The 14,623-nt window shown below is 29.6% G+C and overlaps 1 protein-coding gene across 2 annotated transcripts in view; it reads left to right on the forward strand.

The window, feature by feature from the left end:
• The window catches only part of LOC129957478 (cell adhesion molecule DSCAM-like), a 538,584-nt gene that overhangs the window by 457,655 nt on the left and 66,306 nt on the right, over positions 1-14,623 (forward strand). For both annotated transcript variants that reach the window (XM_056069803.1, XM_056069802.1), the window contains exons 12-14: positions 6,267-6,440; positions 6,640-6,787; positions 10,783-10,931. In XM_056069803.1, the coding sequence (XP_055925778.1) occupies positions 6,267-6,440; positions 6,640-6,787; positions 10,783-10,931 (471 nt within the window). The remainder of the gene's footprint in view (positions 1-6,266; positions 6,441-6,639; positions 6,788-10,782; positions 10,932-14,623) is intronic.

Below are 14,623 nucleotides of genomic sequence, written 5' to 3' on the forward strand. Positions count from 1 at the left end.
TCGTTAGTGCTTGTACATAAATTATGCCTCCCAGGATGGAAGAAAAGCGAAGTTAAAATTCTAAGTGTCTGATCTTTCTTCGGCCTCTGCTTAAAAGATGTGCATATATATATATATATATATATATATATATATATATATATATATATATAAAGTACTCAGATCTGATGAGCATAAAGTTCACTGCATTATAATTTCTAATGTCAATATCTCTCTGTCTTATACTCTCCTTACAGTATTAAATAATTAGGAAAAAGAAATAGAAAAATAACTACTCAGACCTGATACATATAAATTACATTGCATTATAATTATTAATGTAAATATATCTACACCTTACGCTTTCCTTATAAAGTTTTATGGATAATAAAATATAATACTAGAGAAGAATTAAGTAAGCAATTAATTTAATTGCAAAACAAATATTTGGAAATAAAAACTTTTTTAGGAAATAAGATCTAATTATCTTAATGAGACATCCACATTCCGGATTCTTTATTAAATGTTTGCACAGTTTATGAAAACTAACCTTCTCTTTCCATAAATTTCCCCTACTGAGAAAAAATATCACGTATAAATAATTTTATTTACAACCAAGTGCATTGCAATTTTGAATCTAAATGAAATTATAATCTGAAGCAAATTAAGTGGCGTAGTTATAAAATAAAGAAAAGAGTATAACCTTGTTACTGAAAGTACTCAGATTCGAGTAGAACTCTCAGAACACTCTTCGATTGTTTTTACACTCGTTTATCCACTCGATTGAAGCGTCTAGACTGAATTTAATTCCCTTAAGTACTTGATACACTTATTCTTTTTTCTTTATTGTTATTTTTGTATTCAATATTTAATGCTGTCTTGTTGTGTTTAGATTCGAGATTGAGATACAGAAGAAAAAAAATGTTGAACCATGGAGATTTATTGATTCGCTCAGAAGAAAAATTTGAAAATAAATAGGTTAATCGAAATATCCTTTTTCCAGCGCTTAGAGGACGTTAATGAAGGCATTTGCTTCTTTAATTATGAATAATCAGTTTATTGAAATATTAAAAAAGCTATTAATCTCTTGAAATCGAGAAACTATTTATAAACGAAAATGTTATATTAAGAAAAAAAAGCGTTGGTCCGGTGAATGAAGATCGATATCGTGCTTTGTCAAATGTATATTTTGCCTTATAAGATGATGCATTAAATTGTCTTTTTTATGTATTAAACTTGGATATGCTTAGTATTCATTTTGAAATAAAATTCATTCAAACAAACTGAGAATTAAATTTAAAAGGAATTTGTTTGATCCTTCAATTTTTTGTATTGTTGCCATAATTGTATACTTTTATTACTTACTGATATCATTATATTATTTTGCCCAAAAAATAATATTTTCCAATTAGATTATTCAACAAAGTATTCTTTAATTAGTACTGCAATTTAGTAACACATAGGAAGAATATACATTAATACTCTGAATTCAACTACTTACTGAACGAAAGATAACTATAAAGGGTATCCCAAAATGAACGCAACATTTGAATTTGCCACCATTCGTGCAGTAAAGTATTGGCAGCCTATAAAAAACAATTTGACAGATAATAGTTTAGAGTTAGTAAAAATGGAGAATGATAAAAAAACATGTCAACGCAAATTTTGAAATAAATTAAAAAAAACACAGTTTTTGCCTTTAAATTGCTATATTTTTATTGAATTGTAAAGTACACGGGATAGGGTTATGTATGGAATAATATACAAGGCAAATGACCTCACCTGTTTTGATGGTTCATTCGCTCTCTTTTGTCGAAATTTTCCAGGATCATTTTGCATAAATGTGGCTGAATTTCGTTGATACAGTGTTGAATTTCCTCCTTTAATGCACACGTGCCTGTGGGCTTATTGACATAGATCTTTGACTTCAAATAACCCCATAAAAAGAAATACGATGGGGTTAAATCAAACGATCTAGGAGGTCGATTCCCAAATTTTTGAACTGTGACCGCCAGACTTTTATTTATTGAAATATAGTTCAGCAATGAAAACACGTTGTTCTATCGTGTAAACCTCCATTTTTATTAACAGTAAGCTATCAGCTGTCAAATAAGTTTTTTAAATAGCGTTTTCAATACTTTACAGCACAAATTGTTGGACATTTAAATCTTGCTCTAATGTTGTGACAACTTTTAGAATTTGTTTGAAATTCCCATGGTTCAAAACTAAAGTGTTCTTTGAATTCATACTTTACAAATATTCAACATATTCTTTTGCTATGAGCACCAAATCTTTTTCATTACTTTCGAATTCATTTACTTTTACTTCTGAAGTAAGTCTCTGCCAATACTAATAGTAAAAACATCGATCCCTTTTTTTCGTCAAGAAAATTGTGAGAATAATTCATAACACTTAATGCACTTTTATTGTGAGTAATTGCCTTTTATACGAAATCTATAAAGCAATTACTAACCTTTCTCTAGCACTTCTTTGTCGATGATTACATTATAGATAATTATGCCTTTTTTACAAATTTGATGACGAGAAATTGGTGCGTGCAATTGATGGAACTGTGAAATAAATTACATAATATCATTTGCCACAGCTGCACTTATTTGCGTTGACAAAGATATGGCACAGACAATTTCTTAAAATAACTGTGTTACAAGCATGTGATACGTTGTATAAAATAAAGGGAATGTATATTGGAAATTTGAAATGCTGGCATTCAAGATTTAAAAATATTGTTACGAACCTGCGATGCGGCTTCCCAGCATAGTGAGTTCCATTGGAGGTCCCAGAGCTTGGCGACAAACTTGGCAACCATTTGGCGACTTGGCGACGAATTTGGCGACTTTGGCGCGAAAATGGATTATACCCGAAACATTGAGAATTTTCCCGATCCGTTGAGTAGGAACGGAGATACACCTCGAACGTTCCTGATTGGTTGAGAGGCGTCTAGCCCAGCCTCCTGAGACCTATAAAAGGAAGCAGCCACAGCTGCCGGGCAGTCGTGAACCGAAGCGGTGAATTGAGGAGAAATCGGAAGCGACAGAGCAGAGTAGAGTGAACCAGAGTAGTGGTGAGTCGACGGTGAGTCGAGTCGTGGACCAGTGGAGTCGAAGAGTAGTCAAAAGCATCGGTGAAGAAATCGTCTTCCAGGGACTAGCGGAGCAGCGACGGAGTAGAGCTGCTGTGTATACTGTTGTATGCTGCTGTGTATACTGTTATATGCTGCTGTGTATGCTGTTGTATGCTGCACGTCTCGGCTGAAGATAATCGTCTTCTGTGCTGTATATAGTTGTCGTCTTTGTGCTGTCCTGTGTGTCTTCGTGTAAATAAACGTCGTTGTTTCATTTTCTACTGCCGCCTGCTGATTGAGTGTTCTCCACACCATATAACTTCCACTATCCAAACGAACCCCGGAAATTCCGTAACAATATTTATTCTAAATAGAGACTTTAATTATTTCTTATAAATTAATACTTTGGAATCACAACATTTATTATGATATTCTTTTATTTTTTGATGCATCAAAGTCGGTTGCTTATCAAGAAATATCTGAGAGTTTAGATTATTTTCTAGTTTTCTAATTAGCACACAAGATAGATTCTACCGGATACGTGATAATCAAAAAAATGATCTACCAAATTTCAATTATTCTCTCTCTTTCGGATATTCTAAATTTGTAAACAAGCATAGCAATTCCTTATTTCAAAATGAAACCCTTCACTTTAAGTATAAAAACTGTCCAGCTTTATATTCTTCTTTCACATGCTCTTCTGCTTCTTCTATTTTCCACCACTTTAAGACTTGGAAAATGAACGAAGTCATCTTGTCATCTCTCGCAAAGAAAGATATTTAAAAATTCATCTGTGAAATATGGGTTCCTTTCTGAATCCGAGATTAATAGATAAAATTGGAAATCTTTTTCAGTAGTCCCTTATTCATCATTTTAAACAGAAAGTCATCTTATTTGAACGCATTGAATGAGTAAAATCATTCTTTGTATTATCTATTAAAAATAAATTGCCCTTTTTCTCAACAATTGATTTTCATCAGTAATCCATTCATCTAATTCATTCTTCATTCATTCGTATAATGAATATCAGAGGGAAAAGATTTTGAGATGTAAAGGTTGAATGGACTTTTAGATAAACTACGAAATTAATTTTAAAATATCGTAAAATGAAAGAGGAAAATTGCCTAGAGTAAATTCCCTACAATCAACAAAACGTATTTCCTTATGGGATTCCAACATTAACTTTGCAGTGGGTCCAAGAAAGGCTTGCTTTCAAATCAGGTGTATGTAAAGGTTTAAAAAATATGTGTCACGCTTTATTAAACTCCTAATTCACACACTTTATTACAAACTCACATGACCTAAACCTGTTAAATCTGGAGCACAAGAAATACATAAAAGGAGATTATCAAGGGCAACTAATTGCAGAAGGAATACTGATTAAAGATTTAAGGCCACACCTAGGAATATATATTGTTACGAACCTGTGATGCGGCTTTCCAGCATAGTTGGAGGTCCCAGAGCTTGGCGACAAACTTGGCGACTTTGGCGCCAAAATAGATTATACCTGAAACATTTAGCATTTTCCCGCTCCGTCCAGTAGGAACGGAGATACGCCTCGAACGTTCCTGATTGGTTGAGAGGCTTCTAATCCCGCCTCCTGAGACCTATAAAAGGAAGCACCCGCAGCTGTCGGGCTGTCGTGAATTGGGTTGTAAATCAGTGGTGAGTCCAGTGGTGAATTGAGTAGTCGGAAGCGACAGAGAAGAGTGGACCAGTGGAGTCGTCATAGTGGTGAACGACGGTGAATTGAGTCGTGGACCAGTGGAGTCGAAGAGTAGTCGGAAGCGACGGTTAAGAGCTGGTCTTCCAGGGACTAGCGAAGCAGCGCCGGAGTAGAGCTGCTGTGTATGCTGTTGTATGCTGCACGTCTCGGCTGAAGATAATCGTCTTCTGTGCTGTATATAGTTGTCGTCTTTGTGCTGTCCTGTGTGTCTTCGTGTAAATAAACGTCGTTGTTTCATTTTCTACTGCCGCCTGCTGATTGAGTGTTCTCCACACCATATAACTCCCACTATCCAAACGAACCCCGTGGAAATTTTGTAACAATACTGAATTATGTTCATAATGATGATGAAATAGTGATAATGTATAATTAAAATTACAAAGTTTGTTAATAATACATAATATTAAAACTATGGCGCATGATTTCTTTTTATTTTATAATATGCGAAATAGGCAATTATTGCAAAAGCCCAAAACTTTGAACAGGATTTTGACGAATCTCCAAGTTTCAGATCTTTTTCAGTCCAAAATCTTATTGCTGGAATTACGTTTGCCTGTTTGTGAAAATGATAAATAAAAAACGTTTTGAGCTAAATGAATGAAAGTTGTTATGTAGACTTTACATTACATTTGTAGATTTACGTTAAATTTTGAACGAAATCAGATTAGCAGAAGTCTGTCGGTTAGGCTTCCCGTGTACAAGTGTCCACGAAAACTACAAAGCGAAAAGGGCTAAATAAATAAAATTTATTTAGCTCTTTCGTGGATTCAAATGTTTAAATTTAACAACTAAAATTTTTGTTTTCATGAAATTTTGAACCATGTCTTTCAAAGGGTTGACCATGCATCGGCCTGTACTTTGATAGGCATGTAAAGGCAATATCTCAAGATGATATTAGATATTAAGACTTTAATTACAGCTCTGTGTTGAATTTTGTTTTTAATCATTTGCAAAAAATGGCATCCAAAATAAACCCAATGTTCTGGTATTTGATATTAACTGTAACCAGTAATTAATCGCCAAAATTAGCATGCTAATAGGCTCTTTCGAAACTATTAATACTAATAACTTTGTATGTTACTAAATAAAAGTTAAGCAAGAAGCGTCAACCAGGAACTAAATCTATTTTATAATTGAACACTTAACTGGCTGTTACCTGATATACTTACTTTGATAGATAAAGCAGATAAATGTATGACAGGGATCATAGATCATTCTAAATATCTTCCCCTTTAAAATTTTAATGATTAAAACATTTGAATCAATAAAAATACTGTTAAAACACTTTTGCATTAGTGCATTTATTAGACAGGATGAGAGAAATTGTGGGAGAGACCGCAGTTTCATTTGCTATTCAAATATGTCCGGCAATTCTCGAGGCAATTATAATATTGTATTACATGGATCCATCTTTATATGATAATGACTTTAAGAAGCTACAAAGGGCATATGGAATTAATGAAGCCTTTATAATTTCAGAAAGCAGTACTGGTGATTTCACATACGTGCATTCGAATCCACGAGCCCATCGTTTCAACAACGGAACCTTAGTTCTATCTGATGTGGAAGAATCGGATGCAGGGGCCTATCTGTGCCAAGCTACCAATGGCATCGCTGCTGGGCTCAGTAAAATCATTGGCTTGCAAGTCTTAGGTACGATTCGCTTTTTATTTTTATACTGCTGGTTTTTATTAACAATAATAGAGGAAATACTTAGTTGTATCAATAATAATATTAAAGGATTCAATTTCTAATTAAAACTCCAATCATGTCATTTCATTCTCTTAGCAATGTAAATTTAAAATTTTAAACTTAATTATTATTTTCAATTAAATAGCGTAATTTTTTTCAGTGCCACCGAAATTTAAAGATCCTTTTCAAACGAAAACCGTGACGGAGGAATCCAACACCACTCTCAGATGCATTGCAACTGGGCATGCGCCGATTGTGATCACGTGGCAGAAGGATAAGTCTCTTATTGACATCAGCAAACGTGGAAGGTAAAATGGAAATTGTTATTCTTTATTTTATTATTGTTTAAGTTTAAGAAAAAAGTAATTTGGGATTATAAGGATAATGAATATGAATATTAAATAAATGAATCGAATGTATAGTTTTAGTGGAATGTGTACTTTGACGTGGAAGAAATGCCAAACACCAATCATATTAGTTTAACCCTTTCTAGGGCCATGGGAAGTATGCTTCCCACCAAATTTATCAATCTTTGCATGGATTTATGTAGGTTGGTATAAGTTCTGACACATTTTTTCAATAAGACAGAAATTTAGATGTGTCAGTTCTTTATCTCAGACAAAATGATGTGTCTTGATTTATTACTTAATTATTAATTAACCAAATTAATTAATTAATCAAATTAAATTTTTCTAATAAGCTAAATGAATCAATTTTCTTATTCTAATTTTAAGCCTAAAAATATTTTAACATAATATGACTAGAAAAAAAATGATCCTTTAAAGGGCTAAGATGCTGGGATGTCTATCTGAAACAGATCTCTAAGTTTATACCAGGATATGTTAAAGGGTCGAAATAAATCGGCATAACGACCGGCTTCTATTATGCTGTATTAAGTTCTATAAATCAGCTCTAAATTTTTTCATTTTTATTTACTCTCGATAAAATTGGAAACTGTTCACCAAATTTCACACTCTCCCTCATAGTGCTAAAATTTTGTTCTTTCTAGAATTTTCAGTGACTGTTTTTAAATATTATTTCGTATTTTCAAAACTTAATTGCAAAACATATGCACACTTATTAGGATAATAATAAAATTTTCAAAATTTCGATTGCAAAATAATTAAAAAAGCTGTGAAAGAATGTAATAATTTAAAATTGTTTAACAAACAGATAAATTATTTTGTTCGTATTTGTGATTCACTTACTGCGTTTTTCAGAGAAAAGTGCCAAACAATAAAGGATTTTTATCTTCTTAGTTAAATTAATTTCGGTTCTGAAATAGATTTCAATCTTAGAAGTACTTTTATAGACATTAGTGGAAAAAAATGATACTGAAGGATACAATTTACGATTTTTCTTTTACAAAATCAATTGTTCCGTATCTAAAATCTCCGGATAAAGACAATTCTCTTAAAATTCAGGGCACATTCGTTAAGGATAAGAAGATAGAAGTTTCTGTTGACATCATCCATCATTTTTGACACTTAACACGTTTAGTAAACAAAAGATGTGGCCAGTCTCCAAAAACAAAGATTTATTTTCTTTAGAAAAAAAAAATCATTAAATAAATTGCGAAAGGAAGTTGACTAAGACAATAGTCATCAATTGTGTACAAGATTTTCAATTTTTATCTCTTTAGAAAATTGAATGGTAAAAGCTAAAAAGTATAGATTCAAAAGTAAATAATTAATTTGTAAATGGGCTCTTTAGAAATATTAGTTGCGTTGCGTGTATACTTAGGAAATTATCTTACTCTAAAAGACAGCAGACATTGTATGTAATGGCTAAGTTTTTGGGCTTAGATATCCATTTACGAAAACTGTTGAAAATGTGGGTAAAACGTAATTTAAAAAGCTGTTTAGTATCGTTCAACTTATTAGGAAACAACACTTCAAGAGCATAAAAAGCCCTGAAATGAAATGTAATAAGATATTTTAAGTTTGAAGGATATCCGAAGATGTCGTTCCTGGATATCCTGATGTCGTTATAAAGAATAAGTACCAGCTTAACTTGACAGTTTTTTTTTTTTTTGTTTGTTTTCTAAAATCGTGTTTTTTATTTCAGAAAAAATATTTAGATACGAATCACATACTGATTACATATGAATATTTTTCAATCTTTCCTAAATATGAACTGGTTATTTAAATAATAATAATAATAATAATAAAAAATTGGGATGCATTTAGTTTGGCATGTTATTTTAAACAATCTATATGCAGATAAATGATAGATAATGATGCACATTACAGATTCATTTTAAGGTTTATCTATCATTTTTTTTACTTTTTTGAGTTTACACTCAGTTTTACAATGGTGAAATCGGGTCCGAGATGGCCTAATATGACATTGTCAACATAAGAGTAGATAGAAAAAAGCTCTAATAGTTAGTTATAAAAAAAAAAATTTTGAGCGTAAAATTGCGTTTTTTTAGGAAATGTGTCTATATAGATGAATTTAAAAAGCTGAAATATTAATTACATAAGTAAAAAATAAAGAAAAAACTATTACCCGACTTCATGCATCAGCCATGTTGTTCTGACCATTATACAGCACTGCTCATACGTCGAAGCGAAATTGAATGAACTTATTCTAATAGTTATAATTCTTTTGTGTGTAAAACCATATTTTTCAGGAAAGATGCATATATAGATAAAATTGAAAAACCAAACCTTATCTAAATATAAAATTTAATCCAAATCGTCAGAAACGTTCCCGAGATGCACGAAATAAATATATGTATAAGAATTGCTTGTTTAAAGATATAAGACGCAGTAAATCATATCAAAAGGACTGAAAAATCTGAATCAAATTAAATGATTAAGACAGATCTTTTATTCTTTATTTCAAAGGTAAAAAAAAGAACAACGACAAAAAATGTGAAATATACTTTTTCACCCTAATCACTGTTGAAATAGATCATCACTGTAGTAGTCACAATGATAATCACACAAGTTTTAATTTGAAATTTTCACTTTTGGTATGATCAGATAACCACATGGAATATTGTATCCCAATAATTTTAGATTTAGGGCAGCGACTTACCGTATTTCGCTGTTGTTAAAAATGCAAGTTATCTCACTGAATAGTGTGTACTTATTTTTGAATGCTATCTAAAGTTGCAGTTAATCATTTCACATATTAAATGACTTCATATTTTAATGAAAACGACCATATATTTAAATTTCTTTATGTTTAAATGATAGTATATTTAAAGGACTGCATAATTAAATGACTGTATTTTTAAATGATTGTATTTTTTAATGAAATGACTATATATTTAAATGACTTTATGTTTAAATGGCTGCATGCTTAAATGACTGTATTTTTAAATGATTGTCTGTTTCATGCTATCTAAAGTTGCACTTAATCATTTCACATATTAAATGACTTCATATTTTAATGAAAACGACCATATATTTAAATTTCTTTATGTTTAAATGATAGTATATTTAAAGGACTGCATAATTAAATGACTGTATTTTTAAATGATTGTATTTTTTAATGAAATAACTATATATTTAAATGACTTTATGTTTAAATGACTGCATGCTTAAATGACTGTATTTTTAAATGATTGTCTGTTTCAATGCTATCTAAAGTTGCACTTAATCATTTCACATATTAAATGACTTCATATTTTAATGAAAACGACCATATATTTAAATTTCTTTATGTTTAAATGATAGTATATTTAAAGGACTGCATAATTAAATGACTGTATTTTTAAATGATTGTATTTTTTAATGAAATAACTATATATTTAAATGATTTTATGTTTAAATGACTGCATGCTTAAATGACTGTATTTTTAAATGATTGTCTGTTTCAATATTCGTATGTTTAAATGACTGTATGCTTAAATGAGACTGTATGTTTAAATGACTGTATGCTTAAATGAGACTGTATGTTTAAATGACTGTATGCTTAAATGAGACTGTATGTTTAAATGACTGTATGCTTAAATGAGACTGTATGTTTAAATGACTGTATGCTTAAATGAGACTGTATGTTTAAATGAATATATGTTTAGATGATTGTCTGCTTAAATGACTGAATGTTTAAATGACCGTACGTTTAAATGGCTGTATGCATAAATGACTGCATGTTTAAATAAATGTATGTTTATGTTTAGATGGCTGTATATTTATGTTTAAATGACTTTCTCCTACATGCTTTTAGATCGTTGATTGATCTTGATATCTTTACTATGGAGTTGGCAAAAAGTTTTGGGAAAACCATTTCATTCTTGAATATATTTTGAGGAGTTTTGTTTATTTCATGTTATAATTTTTTTATGCAGATTTTCCATCCGAGACATCGCCGATTCTCGTCAAACGATGTCAGAACTGCAAATACTGAAAACTCACCGGAATGATACCGGAACGTACAGCTGCTCAGCCGTTAGTGATATCGGAGCGGATGAAGCGACGATACAGTACATCGTCCAAGGTTTGTAAAATTCTTTTTTCAAAAAAAATGTTTATTTAAATTATGTGATTACGTTTCGTATGAATTTTCTTGAAAAACGTTTCGAAAATTTTGATATTTTGAATATTTGCAAAAAAAAAAAAATGATTGAAATACCGTCTATAAAGACAAAATATATCAGTTAAGAGACAAAGGTTTTTAGAAAATTGGGGAAAAGAACGTTTTTTTGCTAAAAAATGGTGTAAAGCAGAAATCTTCTAGTTTAGAGCAATATCAAATGATTTTCTTAAAGTTTTGCAGATAATTTAAGGACTATATTATCTAGTAGCTGAGCTGAAAAATAAGTTGCTTCTCTATCCATTCCTTAACCCTTAACTGGGGAGGTGAAATTTTAGGACTTAACTGGGAAGGTGCGGTCTATGAGACAGCATTTCATTTACTCTCAAATTAAATTTTCTAATAATTGTATTAATATGAAAAACTGCCAATATATTTTGCAGATATTTTTCTTGATATATAGATATGTTTTAGAAATTTTTTAAAATATATTGTCATTGAAAAAAGAAAATGCATTGGAGCATACATTTTCTTCTCAAATGACATGTTAAAATAAATAATATTCTTGAAAAAGCATATTACTTTTTACTTTTTAAATCATTACTTTAATCTTTTTAAATTTTGTTTTTACAGTATATGAAGGAATATAGAAGACAATATGATGTAAAATTCAACATTTATATGAAAAATAAAAAAAATGACAATGGGTAAAATTGGCCTTTTTTTTATCGGCTTGTGTGACTTTCATAGCACGGTTTTCTAGTTCATTTTAAACATACAGGTTAAGAACTAATATGAAAATCAACCTATAAATTCTGTATATATCTCTCTTGGTATATTAATATATTTTATAAATTTTTTCAAAATACATAATCACTAGAAAAATTAATTATGTTTGAACATACATATCAAAATCAGTTGAGGGCGAACTTGCATCGAAAAACTCTTTTATATAATTATCCTTATCACTAAAATCACTTCATGCTTCATTTAAAAGTGTCTGGGGCACTGCCTCATAATAGGATCAATAAACTGGATGATATTTCGGGCCCAAGTTTTAGCGCCATCTTAAGCTTTGTTTCTCAAATTTCACGTTACAATAAATAACATTCTTGAAAAAACATATTACTTTTTACAGTATATGAAGGTATGTAGAAGATAATATAATGTAAAATTCAACAATTATATGAAAAATATAAAAAAAAATGACAATGGTAAAATTGGCCCTTTTTTTATCGACTTGTGTGACTTTCATTGCACGGTTCTCTTGGGCATTTTAAACATACAGGTTAAGAACTAGTATAAAAATCAACCTATAAATTATGTATGTATATATATATATATATATATATATATATATATATATATATATATATATATATATATATATATATATATATATATATATATATATATATATATCTTGGTATCTTAATACATTTTATAAATTTTTCAAAATACATTATCACTAGACATATTAATTATGTTTGAACATAATATCAGAATCAGTTGAAGGCAAACTTTCATCGAAAAACTCTTATATAATTATCCTTATCACTAAAATCACTTCATGCTTCATTTAAAAGTATCTGTAGTACTGCTTCGTAATAGGAGCAATATTTCGGGGCCCAAGCTTTAGCGCCATTTGCTAAGCCTTGTTTATTACTGTGACACTAACAGGGAGATGCGGTCTTAGAGATCGCGCTCGAAGAGATAACTGAATTATTTTAAAAAGCATCTTCTGAAATCGGTTGAAAAAGTGCACGTGTATTGAAGGTCACAAAACAGGAAGCTGCAGGGTCAATCCATTCAATTGAGCTAAAAATAGAATAGGGGAGACAGAAAATCCATCGCTAGTGGTCTCACAGACCAAACGTCCCCAGTTAAGGGTTAAATATTGGCCTTCGACGGATAAATAACACGAATGTTTCAATATTTTTCTAATTGGGAAGCACAAAAACAACTATAAAGCATTTCTAAATGAATAAATTACTTATTCTCTCTTTCAGAAATTGCAAATTGAGAAATTATTATACCAAATTACCTATACCTATCATAAATTACCTATACCTATCATTATTTAGTTTCTGGTAAGAAAATTATATCATATTCTATATTTGAGAAAATAGCATTTACAATGTAAGATGGCATTAAAAAGTATATAAATGAAAAAATAAAAATGAGTGTAACTTCTCAATAAATAGAATTAGAAACCAAATTCTAATGATTTTTAAAAAGAAAGCTCTTCTAGCATTATGAATATTAGATAAAAAAAATAATTTCTTTGCAAAAACTCGACTTTTTGATGTAGTCACATACATTAAGTATATTCACGATTATATTATAAATCATGTATTTTTTAAAATATTTTTTTTCGAATTGTTTAAAGAATTAAAAAAGAGGAATCTGTAAAAAGTATCAAAATCTTTGACTTTATCTGTGTCTTTCAATAAAGTGTTTTAACGAGAAAAAAGAAAAAAAAAGCATTATTTGATATATCAATAATGCTGAAGAAATTAAGTAAGTTAGAAAAAAAAATCGATTAAGTTGAAATATCAAGCAAACAATGCCAATATATTACTATACAAACTTGATGCATAGTAACATAAAGACATACAAAATTGCATAATCTTAAATACCATCCGAGTCTAAGGTTGAATTTTCTACAATTCCTGTCTATTTCACTTGAATAAAATTATATTCTTCGAAAAAATTTTCCTTAACAATTTGTGAAAGTTTTCACATATAATCGATTATATTGTATGGTAATTAAGTTGTACTTTAACATATTCAAACGTTTGAAAATAATTAGTTTTATATAATTTGCAAAATTTAAGTTATTTAAATAATAAATTAGTTTAATAAAAGCTCATTTATTTTGAATCGTAATCAGCATATATTTTATAGTGTTAAGATCCAAATGATCCGAGGCAATGAAAAATAGTCTTCTGAATACTCCCCTCAGCAATACATTAAATTATTTTTGCAGCTTGTTTAACTCAGATTTCAATATAATGAAACATTTTATTTACGGATATACTGAATAATTATTTTTAAGACCTTATCTGATCATATAACAATGGCAGCAGCATATCCTGTTAGTATATGCTAGTAGTGTTTGCATTTATTTAATTGCCATAGCAACAGCCTTGATAAAAATTTTGTGAAACTTGTAGAATGAATAATTTTCGTATTCGTATTCTGTATAACAAAGGTAATTGTTTTATAGCAAAAAATATAATTGTTTTATAGTTAATGACATGAAGGTAAATTATTAACTAAAAAGATTTATTATTATTATTATAAAAGATCTAATAATAATCTTTTATACTATTATAATAATTTTATTATTATTACATTATAAAAGATTTATAAAAACCTTACAGTATCATTATAAATACTATAATAAATGTTATCATTATATTCCTAATAGTGATAACATTTTTGAATACTATTTATTATTTCCTTCCCGATTTTGCTTCTCTGTGTATAACGAATGCAGATTAATTTAATTTTTTTACAAAGCACGATAATAATTTATGGCTATAATTTTACTTTTTTTGTCACTATTTGCAATTGTTGTAGTTACTTTTTTTCTCCTTACTATTGTTTCTATTACTATCATTACTATTGTTTCTCTTGAAATCAGTACTGAT

The sequence above is a fragment of the Argiope bruennichi genome, chromosome 11 (genome assembly GCF_947563725.1).
Source record: "Argiope bruennichi chromosome 11, qqArgBrue1.1, whole genome shotgun sequence".
NCBI lineage: Eukaryota > Metazoa > Arthropoda > Arachnida > Araneae > Araneidae > Argiope > Argiope bruennichi.